This window comes from Mobula hypostoma, chromosome X2 (genome assembly GCF_963921235.1).
Source record: "Mobula hypostoma chromosome X2, sMobHyp1.1, whole genome shotgun sequence".
Lineage (NCBI taxonomy): Eukaryota > Metazoa > Chordata > Chondrichthyes > Myliobatiformes > Myliobatidae > Mobula > Mobula hypostoma.
Genome location: NC_086129.1, coordinates 41,885,743 through 41,900,853, shown reverse-complemented (window position 1 = coordinate 41,900,853; position 15,111 = coordinate 41,885,743). Strand labels below are relative to the sequence as shown.

Below are 15,111 nucleotides of genomic sequence, written 5' to 3'. Positions count from 1 at the left end.
AGGAAACAGCAGATAGGGACAAAGAGATCACTGTCTAGCAGACAGTGACCCAGCAGTGTGGGGGTTGCTACAGGGATCAGAGTTGAGACTGCAACTGTTGATAAAATATAGTATATGACTTGGTGGAAAGAAGCAAATGTACAATAACGTAATTCGTGGATGATATGAAAACAGGAATGATAGTAAGTTACAAGGAAGGCAAGTTACCAACAGCTTACAGATATCTTGATAGGTTAAATGAAAGGTGGAAAATTTAGCAGATGGCATATGATATGGAAAAATATGAAATTCTTCATTTTGGGGAAAATGAATAAAAGAACAAAGAATTATTTAAATGGAGCTGATTATAGACTTCTGGAGAAGAAAACCAGAAGACCATGAGCCAGTCCTCATTGGAGAAACAGAGGTAGAGAGAGTTAGCAACTTTAAATTCTGAGGTGTTATTATTTTGGAGGACCTCTCCTGGGCCCAGCACGTAGGTGCAATTTTGAAGAGAGCACAGCAGCCCCTCTACTTCCTTAGGAGTATGGGGATTCGGCATGACACTTAAAACTTTGACAAACTTCTATAGATGTGCAGTATATTGCAGACATCCCACCCTGCAAAAACTCATTTCAGGGAGGTAGCACCATCAATTTGCAGGAGACTCCTGGAACTTCCGGGAGAGGTGGGATGTCTGCAATAGAGTAGCTCCTTAGCAGCTAGCCAGCTAGTTTAAATAATATTAGCTATGCTAATGAACGAATGACGCCTGTTAAACTCACGTCAACATGTCTTTTACAGTCTTAACCCACCATGGGCAATAGAAAAGTCACTGTTGCAAACAGTGCAGCGGGCAACACTGTCATTATTTTTGACCCCTATTAGGCAGGGGTACACTTTAGTGTAGTCTGGAGTGATGTACGTTTTATATTTTCTTTTTTTGGAACACTCTGCCATGGCACTCTCTCTCTTGCGCGCTCTCTTGCTCTCTCTCGCGCTCTCAAAAAAATCGATTTCCAGGATATTGTATATAATTTGCGGGTATCAGGGAGCCACTATCAATATGTGGGAGACTCCCGGAACTTCCAGGAGAGGTGGGATGTCTGATATTGACTGGCTTAATCACAACCTGAGTTGGAAACACCTTGAATGAAAAATCCTACAAAAAGTAGTGGATACAGCCCAGACCATCATGGGCAAAGCCCTCCCAACCATTAAGCACATCTACATGAAATGCTGTCGCAGGAAAGCAGCATCCATCATCAGGGATACCCCCCATCCAAGATATGCTCTCTTCTTGAAGGTACAAGAGCCTAGGAACTCACACCATCAAATTCAGGAACAGTTACTACCTCTTAATCAGGGTCTTGAACCAAAGGGAATAACTTCACTCAACTTTACTTGCTCCATCATTGAAATGTTCCTACAACCAGTGGACTCACTTTCAACGACTCATCATCTCATGTTCTCGATATTTATTGCTTGTTTATTATTATTATTTCTTCTTTTTGTATTTGCAGTTTGTTGTCTTCTGCACTCTGGTTGGACAGTTGGACAGTCTTTCATTGATTTTATTATCGTTATTATTCTATAGATTTATCATGCCCACAAGAAAACAAATCTCAGGGTTGTATATGGTAACACATATGTACTTCAGTAATAAATTTACTTTGAACTTTAATAATGCAGAAAGCAACAGTACAAAAAGATCTGGGAGACTGTGGATAAAACCCAGAAAGTGCAGCAAGTAGTAGAGAAGCTTAGTGGAAAGTTGCCCCTACTTTAAGAAAGGTGGAATACAAAAGAAGGTAAGTTTGCTGTAACCATATAAGATAACAGTAAGACCATGTATAGAGTACTATGAGTAGCTTTGGGCTTGAAGGTAAATGCTGAGAGAATGTTTCCTTCAATTGTAGAACTGAGAATCAGAGGGTATGGTCACAGGATAAGGGTGATCCATTCAAGACTGACTTAATAAAGAGAATTATAAGAGAATAAGGATATTCTCATAGGCCTGTGAGCCTTTGGCACTCCTTACATAGAGGGCTGAGGAAGCAGACCCCTTATGTATATTTAAGGCTGAGAGGGGCATTTAATCAGTTGGAGAATTAAGTGTTATGGGGTAAGACCAACAAAGGTGGATTTGGGAAATATTTGATGAGGTATTATTTTATTGAAAGGCAGAGCAGGCTCGAGGGACTGAATAGCATAGTCCTTTTCCAACTTTTTATGGTTCTGTGTATATCTCCTGGAAATTCCCACAGGTGCAACAAATCCCATGAAAATCTCAAATTCAGTTCAACACAATGAAGTCATTATCGCTAAAATACCTTGTTCTAAAATAATTTAACTTCAAAGTCTGAAATTAAGACAAATATGTTAATACACATTGGTCTCAGCGTTAACATTTTGAACACAGAAAAAACTGCAGCTTTAACATCTATTGGAACAATTTCCAATAAAACATTGGTCTCAAGTTGTTTCTGCCCATGATATATGGAAATACTAAGGACATTATAACTGATAACTCTGAATTTAACTTTAATGCAAATAATTATCTTTATCCACTTTTGGTCAATACAATCAAGTGCCGATTTTAAACATAGACTGTTCATTTTCAGAAATAATAGGTTTACATTTGAATGCAAGATATTATGTGATATGATGTTTTGGAAACAGAACTAACCATTTATTTAAATAATATTTTATTGGATGGATGAATTTATTATGTGACTTTTCACATGAATGCATATTGGATAGGTGTAAATTGTGCCCAACTCATCATTTTCAGTTTCACCACATTAATAAATGGAAGCATTGTATGTTTCTGTCACCTTCACTGGTATTCTTCACCTTTTCCCTATCATCAGCTGAGCACCATACCCAATATGTACTTTCACTAAGATCAATGCTTATATTTCATCTTTAAACTGTGTTTGGAATTTTGTGTGCTTGGTGCAAGCTCCATTTTCACCACTGCAGAGAAAATCTTCTAAATAATCCGGATCATTTCTATATGCCTTGTAAATTTCCTCTTCAGTAAATTCTCCCAGGTAAGCTTGGCACATTTTGAACAACCTGCAATAACATCACAGAAGTGTTAAACTACACAAGAGAAATCTAAAGCAATTTCCTTTTTTCTTTTATATAAAATGTTAATGAAAATATTTTCAGTTTGGGGTTTTGGAGTATCAATGGGATGTTTAAAAATCTGTTAAAATGGTTAGAGATTTGTGCATTTAAAGTGATTTACATCAAAAAGGCAATTTTAAACATAATTTGTTGCTCCTCTAAAGTGACATTCATACAGACTTTAAAGCTACAAACCCAGTGTTTCAAAACTATCCACAACAGTTGGCCAACCTAACTGGAAACCCTTCCAATGTAATGCATTGACATATTCAACCGCAATAGACATTATTAAGTGACTGTTGAAGTAAAAGAGCTTAGTGTAGACTTTAGAAATAATGGATGTAGTCAATCACTACATACCACCTTTTCCAAGATTCTAGTTACCTTCCAGGCCATGGTCCACTCAACATCATCACTCCTGTAAAGTCTTCTGTTTCCAGGCCTGGGCCTGACAGACGTTTAACACCATCTATGTCTATTACACCATGCCTATAAAACACGTCAAATAAAGTAAAAGATAATTGATGCATAATTAAGGTCACGTAACTGTGAGATGCTTATTTATTGATGTATTACCAAAACATAATAATAACTTTATTTATAGAGCACATTTCATACAGATAATGTAGTTCAAAGTGCTTTACAATGGGATAAAAGTACAAACACGAAAAATAAAATAAAAAAATTAAAATGAAAATAAAAGACTGAAAGATGTTAGTTAAAAAGCAAGATTAAATAAATAGGTTTTGAGCTGGTGTTTAAAAGTGTCCACTGAGTTTGCATCCCTTGTAATTTTAGGTATTGAATTCCACAGTTTAGGATCGTAGTTCTAAAAAGCTGAGGGGGATTGTTTAAATTTAAGAGAATGAATGAAGAAGACCTGGGGGTGGGGTGGTTGTTAGTCAACAGTGGGCATGACAGGAAATGAGGAAAGGTGCAGCTGACTCATGTTGTTTCGTATCGCCAAATCATATCGTTTCCTTACGGCCCGGTAGCACATGCTTTGCGGCCTGGTGGTTGAGGACCACTGATCTAGACAATTTGATATAAAGGGGTGAATTAGTTTTTCAGCATCATTATATGACAGAAATGAATGTACCTTTGCAATAAGTGTAGAAATGCTGCTCTGGTCACTCTCTTTATGTGGGATTTAAAATTCAAATCTTGAATCGAGGATAACATCCAAGCTAGTTACTTCTGATTTTATAAGGGGACCAAGTTCTCAAGTTTATTCAGAAGTTTATCTCTTTCAGTTTTATCTTCATTTAGTTTTGGGAAGTTATTGCTCATCCATTTGTTTATTGCAGCCATACCAGAAGTCAGAGAAGATAGGGTGTTATCATCATCTGGCTCAACTGAGACGTACAATTGCGTGTCACCTATATAACTGTGGAAATGAAGTTTATGCTCTCTAATGATGTCTCCGAAGGGAGCAAGTATAAGGAGAAGAGTAGGCAACCAAGACAGCTTCCCTGAGCAACTCCAAAAGGTAGATTGTATCTCTTATAAAGTTGGTCTGCAAGAGAGAAAAAAAAAGTCCCCCCAAGTTATATGAGTGAATCTAATTAAGGGCACTACTAGAGAGGCTAAACCAGTTCTCAAGGCAATCTAGAAAAATGTTGTGGTCAATTGTATCGAAAGCAGCACTTAGATGTAGAATTAAAACTGAGACTCTGTTGGTATCAGTGCCTATGGTCTAAGGTCGCTGACAATTTTGGTAAGGGCCATCTCCATACTGTGTATAATTATGCAGTAAAAGCCTTTGGATGTATATTAAAATTCTGGCAAATTTACCAGGTTGTGATCTTAGTTTATTAAGCCACACACAATACAAAAAATAACAAAGCTGGTAAACTTCAGATTATTACTTGAGCTACCACAAAATGGTGGTTCCTTAAGGTTGTTATAACTAGGGGTGGTAGTGGGGATAAGTTCCCATGACCTATTAAATGCTCCCAAAGACATGCATCTCAAATAGCCTCTAACAACCAAGTCCAGCTCCTGGCCTTCACTTTTGGCTTAGCGATAAAGCCCAGCAGAACCCGTTCTACTGACAAAAGAAGGGGCAAAGGCGGTTTGCAGGTACCTTAAACACAGTTGCTTTAGATAGATGGAGCTCATCAACCATGGCTAACAGAGAAGGAAAACTCTGATCTCAAACCTCCACTGCCTTGCAGCTATACCCACTCATGGGGAAGGCTTTGGGAGTAAACCCTGAGGAAAAAATCCAGAGCTGGTGTCCCAAAGGCATTGCAACATTGAGTTCCACACTGACTGGCAACTCCTGCGATGCTGCTGGAGCCAAACTGTGTCGGTCTCTGCCATTCCTTTGGGTTCATCAGTTGTGTGGAGAGGGGAGCTTGCTACGTGGGCAACAGCTTGCTCTCCATTAGTGCTTGCATACCTAGACAGTTAGGACACAACATTCCTGGTTGATGCCGATCAATGAAGACCAACACAAAATGGTAAAGGGCAAACAGGATTAGAGAGATAAATGCATGGCTCAAAGCATGGTGTGGTAGAAATGGGTTCTAATTTATGGCACACTGCACCAGTGCTGGGGAAGGAGAGTGCTGTTCTGTTGGGATGAACTTCATCTATCTAGAAACAGATTATTTAAGATTTGGTTATCACAATCAAAGTAAGTTTATTGTCATATGCACAAGTCCATGGACAGGTGCAATGAAAAACTTACTTGCAACAGCATCACAGGCATAGATCATCATATACTGCAAGTAGAATTCATATCATTAAAAATAAATTAAACAATTTTTGTAAGAAGAACACAAATAGAACAAAAACAGTCCATTTTATTGCAAAATACTTCTCTCCTATCATGATCATATTGAATGGCAGGGCAAGTGGGTATGTGTGATATGACATTATAAACCATTTTAAAAAGACATATACTTAGATTTTTATGCTTGAATGTGTCAAAATATGCTCATTTCACAATGTCCCATTCAAATCACCATTCTTTTCTACATAAGCCTTCCAGTGAGAAGGAAGAACCAAGGTACGATACACCATTCATTGGGAAAGAAGGCAAGGGAGGGATTCCTAAGAGACATTTCTATTGCTAGGGCAGAAGTGCTCAAGACCCATTAATGGGAGGTGGTAAACAGCCTCATGTTCAGAGAATCCCTCTGGCCTGCCATTAGAGGACCAATCAAAACTACAGTATATTCTCAATTCTTTAAACCACTGGAATTTGACAAGAAGTTACTTTATCTACCATCATGGGTAGTGGGATTCCAAATTGCAAACACTGACAGTGGATGAATTATTATTTTTAGATATTCAATAATTATATTTTAACATGAAAAATAAATTCTTCCTGCAAGGAGTTTGAAAAAAATTCTGCAATAATCCTAATGGATTTAGTAAATAGATTACATGCTACACAATTTTATGGAAATAAACTTGGCAAATTCTGGTTAGACATTTGGGAAGGAGTAAAAATAAGTGTAGCATAGTGTTACGTACCCAATAACTGGGTTGCCAAACCAGCAGAAATGGATCACTCAGTTGGAGTCTGGATTACTAGAACTAAGAAAGTTTTATTAAAGAAACAAGCAACACAGTAATCGAAAGGATAATAAATGCAACAGTTCAGCGATGATAAACACACATGTGCACAGAATTAAGATAACAGCATCAATCAAGCTCTATCGTTGTCTAGGGGTAAATGACCAAATTTCAAAGTGACTCAAAGTTCAGTCCAGTTTAGTAGTTCAGTTCACAGTAATCGTTGCCATGGCAATGGACAACGTGGGGGGAGCGAGAGAGAGAGAACAGGAACAACTGATCATTCAGACACGGCTTCACTCACAGACCGGCGATATGGCTCACAAGCAGTTTTTGGGCAGGTCCTTGGTGATGTCACCTGAGGTCACCGACTGTGACCCCTCCTCCAGATGCGGTCGATCCTCTGCAGTGAACCCGGCACCCAGGCAAGGGCGGATACACACCGGGTTCCCGCTGATCGTACCTTTACACCCTGGCTGTTGTCTGATACTTCCCACCGACTCGTGAGAGGCGTACCGCTTCCAGGGTCTTGTTACCTCGGGTGGCGTGTGTGTTGCCTTAGCGAACCTGCCCCTTTTAATCCCCCTGCTGGGGTATCGCCTGTCCATCAGTTCAAACAGTTCAGGGTTCAAAGGGGGAGCCGCTCCAGACAGCTCTCTACACATCTCCAGGTGCTGTTTCATTGTGTCCCTTATCTCTCTCTTGAAGACAGGTGGCAGACCAACTGCTGATCACACTGGACAGCTAACATCTTATCTATGTGTATTCATCACACTTCCCCCCTTTAAGGATTTTTACCGGGAGGTAAAAATTACAAACATGAATACATTATTTGATACACGCACAAATATACATCTTTATCAGCTATTTGGCTAACACAGCGAGTTTGAAGTTGTCAACACCTTGACAGACAGTCATTACATTTTCTGTTCCTTTTACACGTGTTATTAATAATCCCTTAGACCAGGCTCCAACTCAGCAAACTTCATAGTGGCCAAAAACACTGATGAATTGCGACCAATGTAACCTCTCATTTGGTTTTGTCCCGGACCACAATAACAAGGGTCGTCCCATTCCGACTCAGTTTTCTCTCACAAGGGCTTAGTAGGAGGGGGACGGGTATTGACCGCAGAGTTATTTCAAAACTTCCTGCAGTACCCCACCATCTCCAAGAGCCTTCTGAGGGCCCTCTTGTCTGTCGGGGTTGGGAGGTTAGCGATAGCCTGCACTGTAGCTTGCATCGCTGCCAGCTGCCCCTGTGTCAACACAATTCCCAGGTAAGTGACCCTCGTGTGGCCGAATTCATTTTTTTCAAGGTTCACTATCAAGCTGGCTTCAGACAGCCGGATTAAATTACCAATACACACCTCTGTGTTCATCAGCCCTTTAGTCACTGAATTACTCATTATATATGGCTGTTGTTTACTAGGCTAACCTATTGTAACAGACATCACCCAACGTCCCAGTTCTTTGCATTTCCTCGGGACAATCAAACACACGGGTGCGAGTCGTTTAATTACTTCTTCTAAAGATTCGCTTTGTTCGGGGATTAAGGGAGAGACCTTATCAGTAGACGTGGCCAAAACAATAGCCTTCTCCCATCTGATCGATCCCATCCTAATCTTTTCAAAATGTTTTTTTCCTCTTATCAGGGGGCCCCTAGCTTCATTGATTTCCACGCTAACACCGACTAGGTTTGTTAGCATATCAAAAGCCGGTGACCGTCTCAGTTCGCGTCGGTCATGATCAATAACATTTTTCCCCCTGGGCAGCCGGTAAATCTCTTTCATGATTCCACCAACTGTTTCCTCCAGCACCACAAAATGTCCACCGGGGGGTACCTCGTGGGCCATGTTAAAAACCTCATCCCCATAACTCTTTTGCACCACCCCCCACTCCTCATCTGCGGATACTGTACTTGATTTCCCTTTTTTCCTTAGCACTTCGTCCTCCACACAATAGCCTACTAGTTCCCTTGTTAAAGCTGTGTCAGAGAGAGCTGTCTCTGCCAAAACCATTAGCCCCTCGTCTCGCTCCTGCGTCTGCACAAATTCTTTCCTGGCTACTGCTACGTCCGTCCCAGCTCCCTCACTACCTCTTGTCTCACTACACCCCGTCTCATACAAGGCCGGCAGAAACGTTTCAGCTAAATTCACTATCGCGGTCCCGTGATGAACCTGTGAGTCCATGGGGGGGGCCTCAATGCTGGCAGGCTGACCTGTCAATCTCACGACTGGGAACACGATTTCCCCCGGCGATGTCATTACCGAGCAAGACTTCCACGTCTTTCATCGGTAATTCGGACCTCACCCCGATCGTGACTAGTCCAGAGACCAGGTTGCTTTGTAAGTGTATCTGGTGCAAAGGGACTGACTCTGTCCCTTCCCCAACACCTTTGACCTCTACCTCCCCAGTCTGGGTCTCTGATCTAAACTCTAATACACTCTTCAGTATTAGTGACTGACACGCTCCCGTGTCTCTCCAGATCCGCACTGGAACTGGTTTTAACCCCTCCTTCACTGACACCAATCCGGCCGAGATAAACCTCTCGCGCCCTTCCTGGACTTTTTCAGACCTGTCCTTCCCTAGCGGTTCGCTTAACAGCTCGATACAGCCATTCAACATTGCCGTTTTTCCTTTTCCCGTCTCCTTCTTTGGGGCAAAGCACCTGGACGCAAAGTGTCCGGCTTTCCCACAATTATAACAGGCGACCCCAGGAGACTTCCTACCAGACTGCTCCCGGTCTACCTTATCCTTTTTACTAGTCCCCGGCTTACTTTCTGACTTTTCCGGCGGACTCTCCCCGCCGTCCTGACTACCCTTCTGGTAGCCTTTACTCAGGGCAAACTTCATTTTATGCGTCAACGCATACTCATCCGCTAACTTAGCAGTTGCGGCTAACGTGGCTGCCTCTTTCTCATCGAGGTAGGGTCTCATACCCTCAGGGACACAACCTTTAAACTGCTCAATCAGGATCAGTTGTAGCAGTCTGTCATAATCCCCCTCTACCCCCTTTGAGGCGCACCAACGCTCACAATATGTCTGCATCTCACGGGCAAACTCCAAATACGTGCGGTCCCACCGCTTCCTCGCATTCCGGAACCTCTGCCGGTATGCCTCCGGGACCAACTCATAAATCCTGAGGATGGCCTCTTTCACCACCTCATACCTCTGGGCATCTTCCGCGGACAAAGCTGAGTAAGCTTGTTGGGCTTTCCCTTTCAGTACACTCTGAAGTAACACAGCCCACTTATCCCTCGGCCAGTCCTGACTTATAGCCACTTTTTCGAAGTGGAGGAAGTACCGATCCACGTCGGTATCGTCAAATGGGGGAACCAGCCTAACCTCCTGGGTCGCCCGGAACCCTCCACCTTGGTTCGGCACGAGCCCCTGCTCGGCCCTTATCCTTAACTTCTCCAGCTCAAATTCCCTTTCCCTCTGTTTCTCCTCTCTCTCCAACTGTCTGTCCCTCTCCTTCTCTTCGTGTTCTAACTGCTGTACCCAGAACTCGTGCTCGAGTCTCAGTTTTTCAAGCTGTACCTGTACCGCGTCTCCAGCAGGTTTTTCAATAGACACCACCCCCAGCTCACCTTGGGGAAACACACCTTTAGATACATAGTGCTCTACAATAGCTCTGTGTATCTCCTCTCTCCTCATTGTCGACTTCACCTTAGCAAGATTCAACCATTTGGCCATAGCTATCAATTCCGATTTCCTGGCATCCTCTAATGCCTCCAAGGTCGGCGCCTTTATAAATTCCTCAGCCTCCATTTCTGCTGTTTGTCTTTTCTTTCTTTCGGGAATTTTAACCCAATCAATTTACTCCGTCCCAAATTTAGCGTTCAAAATCCCAGACGAGAACCCCACTTATGTTACGTACCCCGTAACTGGGTTGCCAAACCAGCAGAAATGGATCACTCAGTTGGAGTCTGGATTACTAGAACTAAGAAAGTTTTATTAAAGAAACAAGCAACACAGTAATCGAAAGGATAATAAATGCAACAGTTCAGCGATGATAAACACACATGTGCACAGAATTAAGATAACAGCATCAATCAAGCTCCATCGTTGTCTAGGGGTAAATGACCAAATTTCAAAGTGACTCAAAGTTCAGTCCAGTTTAGTAGTTCAGTTCGCAGTAATCGTTGCCATGGCGATGGACAACGTGGGGGGAGAGAGAGAGAGAACAGGAACAACTGATCATTCAGACACGGCTTCACTCACAGACCGGCGATATGGCTCACAAGCAGCTTTTGGGCAGGTCCTTGGTGATGTCACCTGAGGTCACCAACTGTGACCCCTCCTCCAGATGCGGTCGATCCTCTGCAGTGAACCCGGCACCCAGGCAAGGGCGGACACACACCGGGTTCCCGCCGATCGTACCTTTCCACCCTGGCCGTTGTCTGATACTTCCCACCGACTCGTGAGAGGCATACCACTTCCAGGGTCTCGTTACCTCGGGTGGCGTGTGTGTCCTACCTTAGCGAACCGGTCCCTTTTTATCCCCCTGCTGGGGTATCGCCTGTCCATCAGTTCAAACAGTTCAGGGTTCAAAGGGGGAGCCGCTCCAGACAGCTCTCTACACATCTCCAGGTGCTGTTTCATTGTGTCCCTTATCTCTCTCTTGAAGACAGGTGGCAGACCAACTGCTGATCACACTGGACAGCTAACATCTTATCTATGTGTATTCGTCACAATAGTTATAGGTTCCATTTCTAGGTTTGCTCCATCAGATGACACTCATAAACCTCACCACATGATATGGTCTGAACAACAATTCACTTTTTGGTCTGTGATATTACCTGATTAAATTATACAATTAATGTTTTAAATCACAAACATTGCGCTGTCTGGGAGGTACACACTTGAGGTATTTATCATTCTCTGTACTGTTTTTTAACTCCTAGATATTTCCAAATATTTAATCAATTACAAATATAAATGATTATTGATATATAAAATGCACAGAGCAATGGATTAATTATTCACCTATGCCAAGCCATCATGCACAATCCCATTTCAGTCCCCCTGGTGCCTCTCCTTCCCTTTCTCCTATGGTCCACTCTCCTCTCCTATCAGATTCCTTCTTCTCCAGCCCTTTACCTTTTCGACCCTCCTGGCTTCATCTATCACCTATCTATCATTCTTCCTTTTGACCTACCATTTTATTCTTCCCCTTTTCTTTTCAGTCCTGAAGAAAGGTCTCGGCCCAAGACGTCGAGGCTTATTAATTTCTATAGATGCTGCCCAACCTGCTGAGTTCCTCCAGCATTTTCTGTGTGTTGTTCTGGATTTCCAGAATCTACAGATTTTCTCATGATTATGATCTAATTTCAGTGTCTATTTTAAACACTTACACTTTTATCTATGTCACTGTCTGTGACAAAATAAATACTCCAATTTATATAAAAGACAAACTGATCAGCAAACTCACCTTTCCCAACTTTGAGAGCAGCACTTCTCCAAAGTGTCAGTGTAATCAGATTCACTCAGTATTGCTTTCCCCTCTTTCACTGCAGAGATCTGCGATTCCCTTTTGGAAAGATATTCCTGCATCTTTTCCAGTTGAGAGTGAACAATAATGGAAAATAGTTTGGCAAAACATCAGTATGTTTCAAAGTAGTAAAACAACTATTTTTAAATGATTGTTATAATGTAATTTTCTTTTAAATTTGCTCTACTGGAACAATAGTACCTATCCTCAGCCAAGCCCTCTCTGCTTAGGATACATCATTAGAAAATAGAGCACAGCACAAGAACAAGCTCTTTGGTCCACAATGACTTGCCGAGCAGGATGCCAATTAAACTGCAGATATGCCTGCATACTGTCTGTATTCCTCCATTCCTTGCTTGTTCATGTGTCTATCTACATGTTTGTAAATGCTTCTTGAATGTTACTGTATACTGCATATAATATACATTTTTATTTCTCACATTTCCAAAATTCCTTAGTCTTCATAATTTTGAACAAATTGAAAATCATAAGGGCTTTTTCTGCTACACTTTCATTATCTCTGATGTTCTGAAATTGAAAGCAGCATGTAAAGGACTATTCACCTAATTTGATTAGTGATTCACAGTGTGTGCATATATAAGCATTAATTCTAAATTTAGTTATTATTATTATTTTTGCCAATTCAAATTTGGTTGCAAGTTCTGTTATGAGCCATCCCCATTCTGTTTCTGCAATCCAATTCCTGAGAAAATCTTCAGATGCTGGGAATCCAAGTGACACATGCAAAATACTGGGGGAACTTCAGCAGGCCAGGCAGCAACTAGAAAAAGAGTACAGTTGATGTTTCGGGCTGAAATGTTGACTGTACTCTTTTCCTAGATGCTGCCTGGCCTGCTGAATTCCTCCAGCATTTTGTGTGTGTCATTCCTGAGAAAGATAGATCAATTAATCAATCAGTCACTTGTATCATTTTCAGAAATAAGCAAAACTTCTGGTGCTTTCCAAATAATATTTGTGGATCTGAATGCCAATGTTTTGTTTGTACACAACTAAATACTTGTAGATCCACTCACCAAGCACTAATAGATATAACAGCATAGAATATAGAACAGTACAGCACAGAAACAGGCCAAATTGTTGCGCTAAACTAAATAAACGCCTGACTAAACCCCTCCCTTCTGCCTACACAATGTCCATATCCCCTCCATACTGTGCATGGGCCTTTCCAAGAGCCTCTTAAACACCTCAGATGAGAATCAGATTTATTATCACTGACAAATGCCATGAAATGTATTGTTTTACAGCAGCATACAGTGCAATATATAAAAATTACTAGAAGAAATATATAAGAAAAATAAATATTCCAAAGAGAGAGCAAAATATTGAGGTAGTGCTCATGGTTCATGGATCATTCAGAGATCTGATGGCTGAGCGGAAGAAGCTGTTCCTAAAATGTTGAGTATGGGTCTTCAGGCTCCTGTACCTCCTCGTTGATGATGGTAACAAGAAGAAAGCATGTCCCGGATGATGAGGGGCCTTAATGATGGATGCTGCCTCCTTAAGGCATCGCCTTTGGAAGATGGTGGGGAGGCAAGTGCCCATGATGGATCTGGCCTCTATCGTATTTGCATGGATTACCATACAAATCCTTTTAGTAAAGTTAACAAAGAAATAACTTACAACTGCTTAGCACTTACATATTAGTAGTTATGTTGCATAGTTATACCTCCAAGAGGACAACCTTGTCGTGGTTTGGGGGTTTGCGTGCCTCAGTGACCTGGAGAGCGATGTTGGCTGGATTCAGGGCTTTGTGCTTTGACTCCTGGTAGGGTCACCCATGCCAAACAGGTCAAAGGGGAGAGGACAGACTAAGGGTGGTACATCGATCTTCCAGGTTCGGGGATTCAGCTCAGGGCTAAAAACCGTGAGTGGTAAAACAAAATTGTTACAGAAACAACAATGAAGAATCCTTCTACATCTGAGTGTGGCGGTATTCTTGAGTCTCTATCCAGGACTTGCATGACTGACAGTAGTGAAAACTGAGAGGAAGCTACTGACACGATGAAGGAAGCCCTGAACACCACCAGAGATGGAGGACCTTCATTGCTGCTCTAAACGCCAGCAGTGTAACAGGCAGTCTGCACGGTCATCTGTGTATAGTTATAGAAATATTTTTGAACTGTAGTCACCATTACAATATAGGGATTTTTTGGTTATCAACTTATTCTTTTTCCTTTTAGTATTAAGATAATCTACGTCATTGAATAATTTCTTAATTGGATAAACGTTCAGCTTTGAGCTGTAAGCTTCAAGAAACCTTGCTTAAGAAACTAAAGGAAATGATAGAGGACAAAGACAGAAAGATTAACAAATAGATCATGGAAAAAAATCTTTGCATCGCTACACAAATGTGTACCAAAACATACCACTAGTAGCATAATAGAGAACTGATCCTACCTGATAAGAAATAGCTCTGCAGGAATCACATTTCAAATGATCAGGCATATGGCTGGAGTGAAACTCTTCATCATTTAGATTTGGTGATTTCATCTCAAATGTCCCCGATTTTTCAAAATGCCCTGTACTTTGAGAATCAGACGATTTCTTGCTAGCCTTCTGACTTACTCCAATGACCATATTGTAGAAGCATAAGGGTAGAATTGCCAAAACAAGAATCTTCATGATAGCCAATTTGTTAGTGATCAGTGATGAACTCAATCAGTGTAATTGAATGATCTGGATCAAAAGCTGCTACTAAAAATTTCTGATGCTTACGTGGAACGATTCTCAACTTCCTTGAGCTGCACCAATGAGGAAATGAAAAGTTGCAGCTGTCTAATATTACAATTTAAAAAGGGGGAGGAGAAAGAAAAATGGTTAATATAGCTTCAGATACTTAAACCAACGTGTCTTTTACCATCACACACAAACACCTGCAAATCAATACAGCTAATAATAGTTTAGCAGGGCCATGAGAATATATGTAATTCTTACCTAGTAACAATTTTCTAGTC

General features: G+C 41.5%; 1 protein-coding gene across 1 annotated transcript; it reads right to left on the bottom strand.

Annotated features, from left to right (window-relative positions):
* Positions 1-1,728: 1,728 nt before the first annotated feature.
* Positions 1,729-14,889, bottom strand: LOC134340831 (marginal zone B- and B1-cell-specific protein-like). The gene is made up of 4 exons (XM_063038381.1): positions 14,555-14,889; positions 12,077-12,198; positions 3,499-3,603; positions 1,729-3,060 (listed from the first exon to the last, which is right to left on the bottom strand). Exons 1-4 carry the CDS (start codon positions 14,777-14,779, stop codon positions 2,895-2,897), a joined length of 618 nt encoding a protein of 205 aa, XP_062894451.1. The 5' UTR covers positions 14,780-14,889; the 3' UTR covers positions 1,729-2,894.
* Positions 14,890-15,111: the final 222 nt, after the last annotated feature.

Excerpts from the sequence above, each read along its gene's own strand:
- LOC134340831 (XM_063038381.1), bottom strand. The coding sequence starts at position 14,779 with ATGAAGATTCTTGTTTTGGCAATTCTACCCTTATGCTTCTACAATATG. Across the intron at positions 12,199-14,554 it reads GCAGAGCTATTTCTTATCAG|ATGCAGGAATATCTTTCCAA; the intron begins GTAGGATCAGTT and ends CAACTGGAAAAG. Across the intron at positions 3,604-12,076 it reads TGCTCTCAAAGTTGGGAAAG|GCATGGTGTAATAGACATAG; the intron begins GTGAGTTTGCTG and ends CGTGTTTTATAG.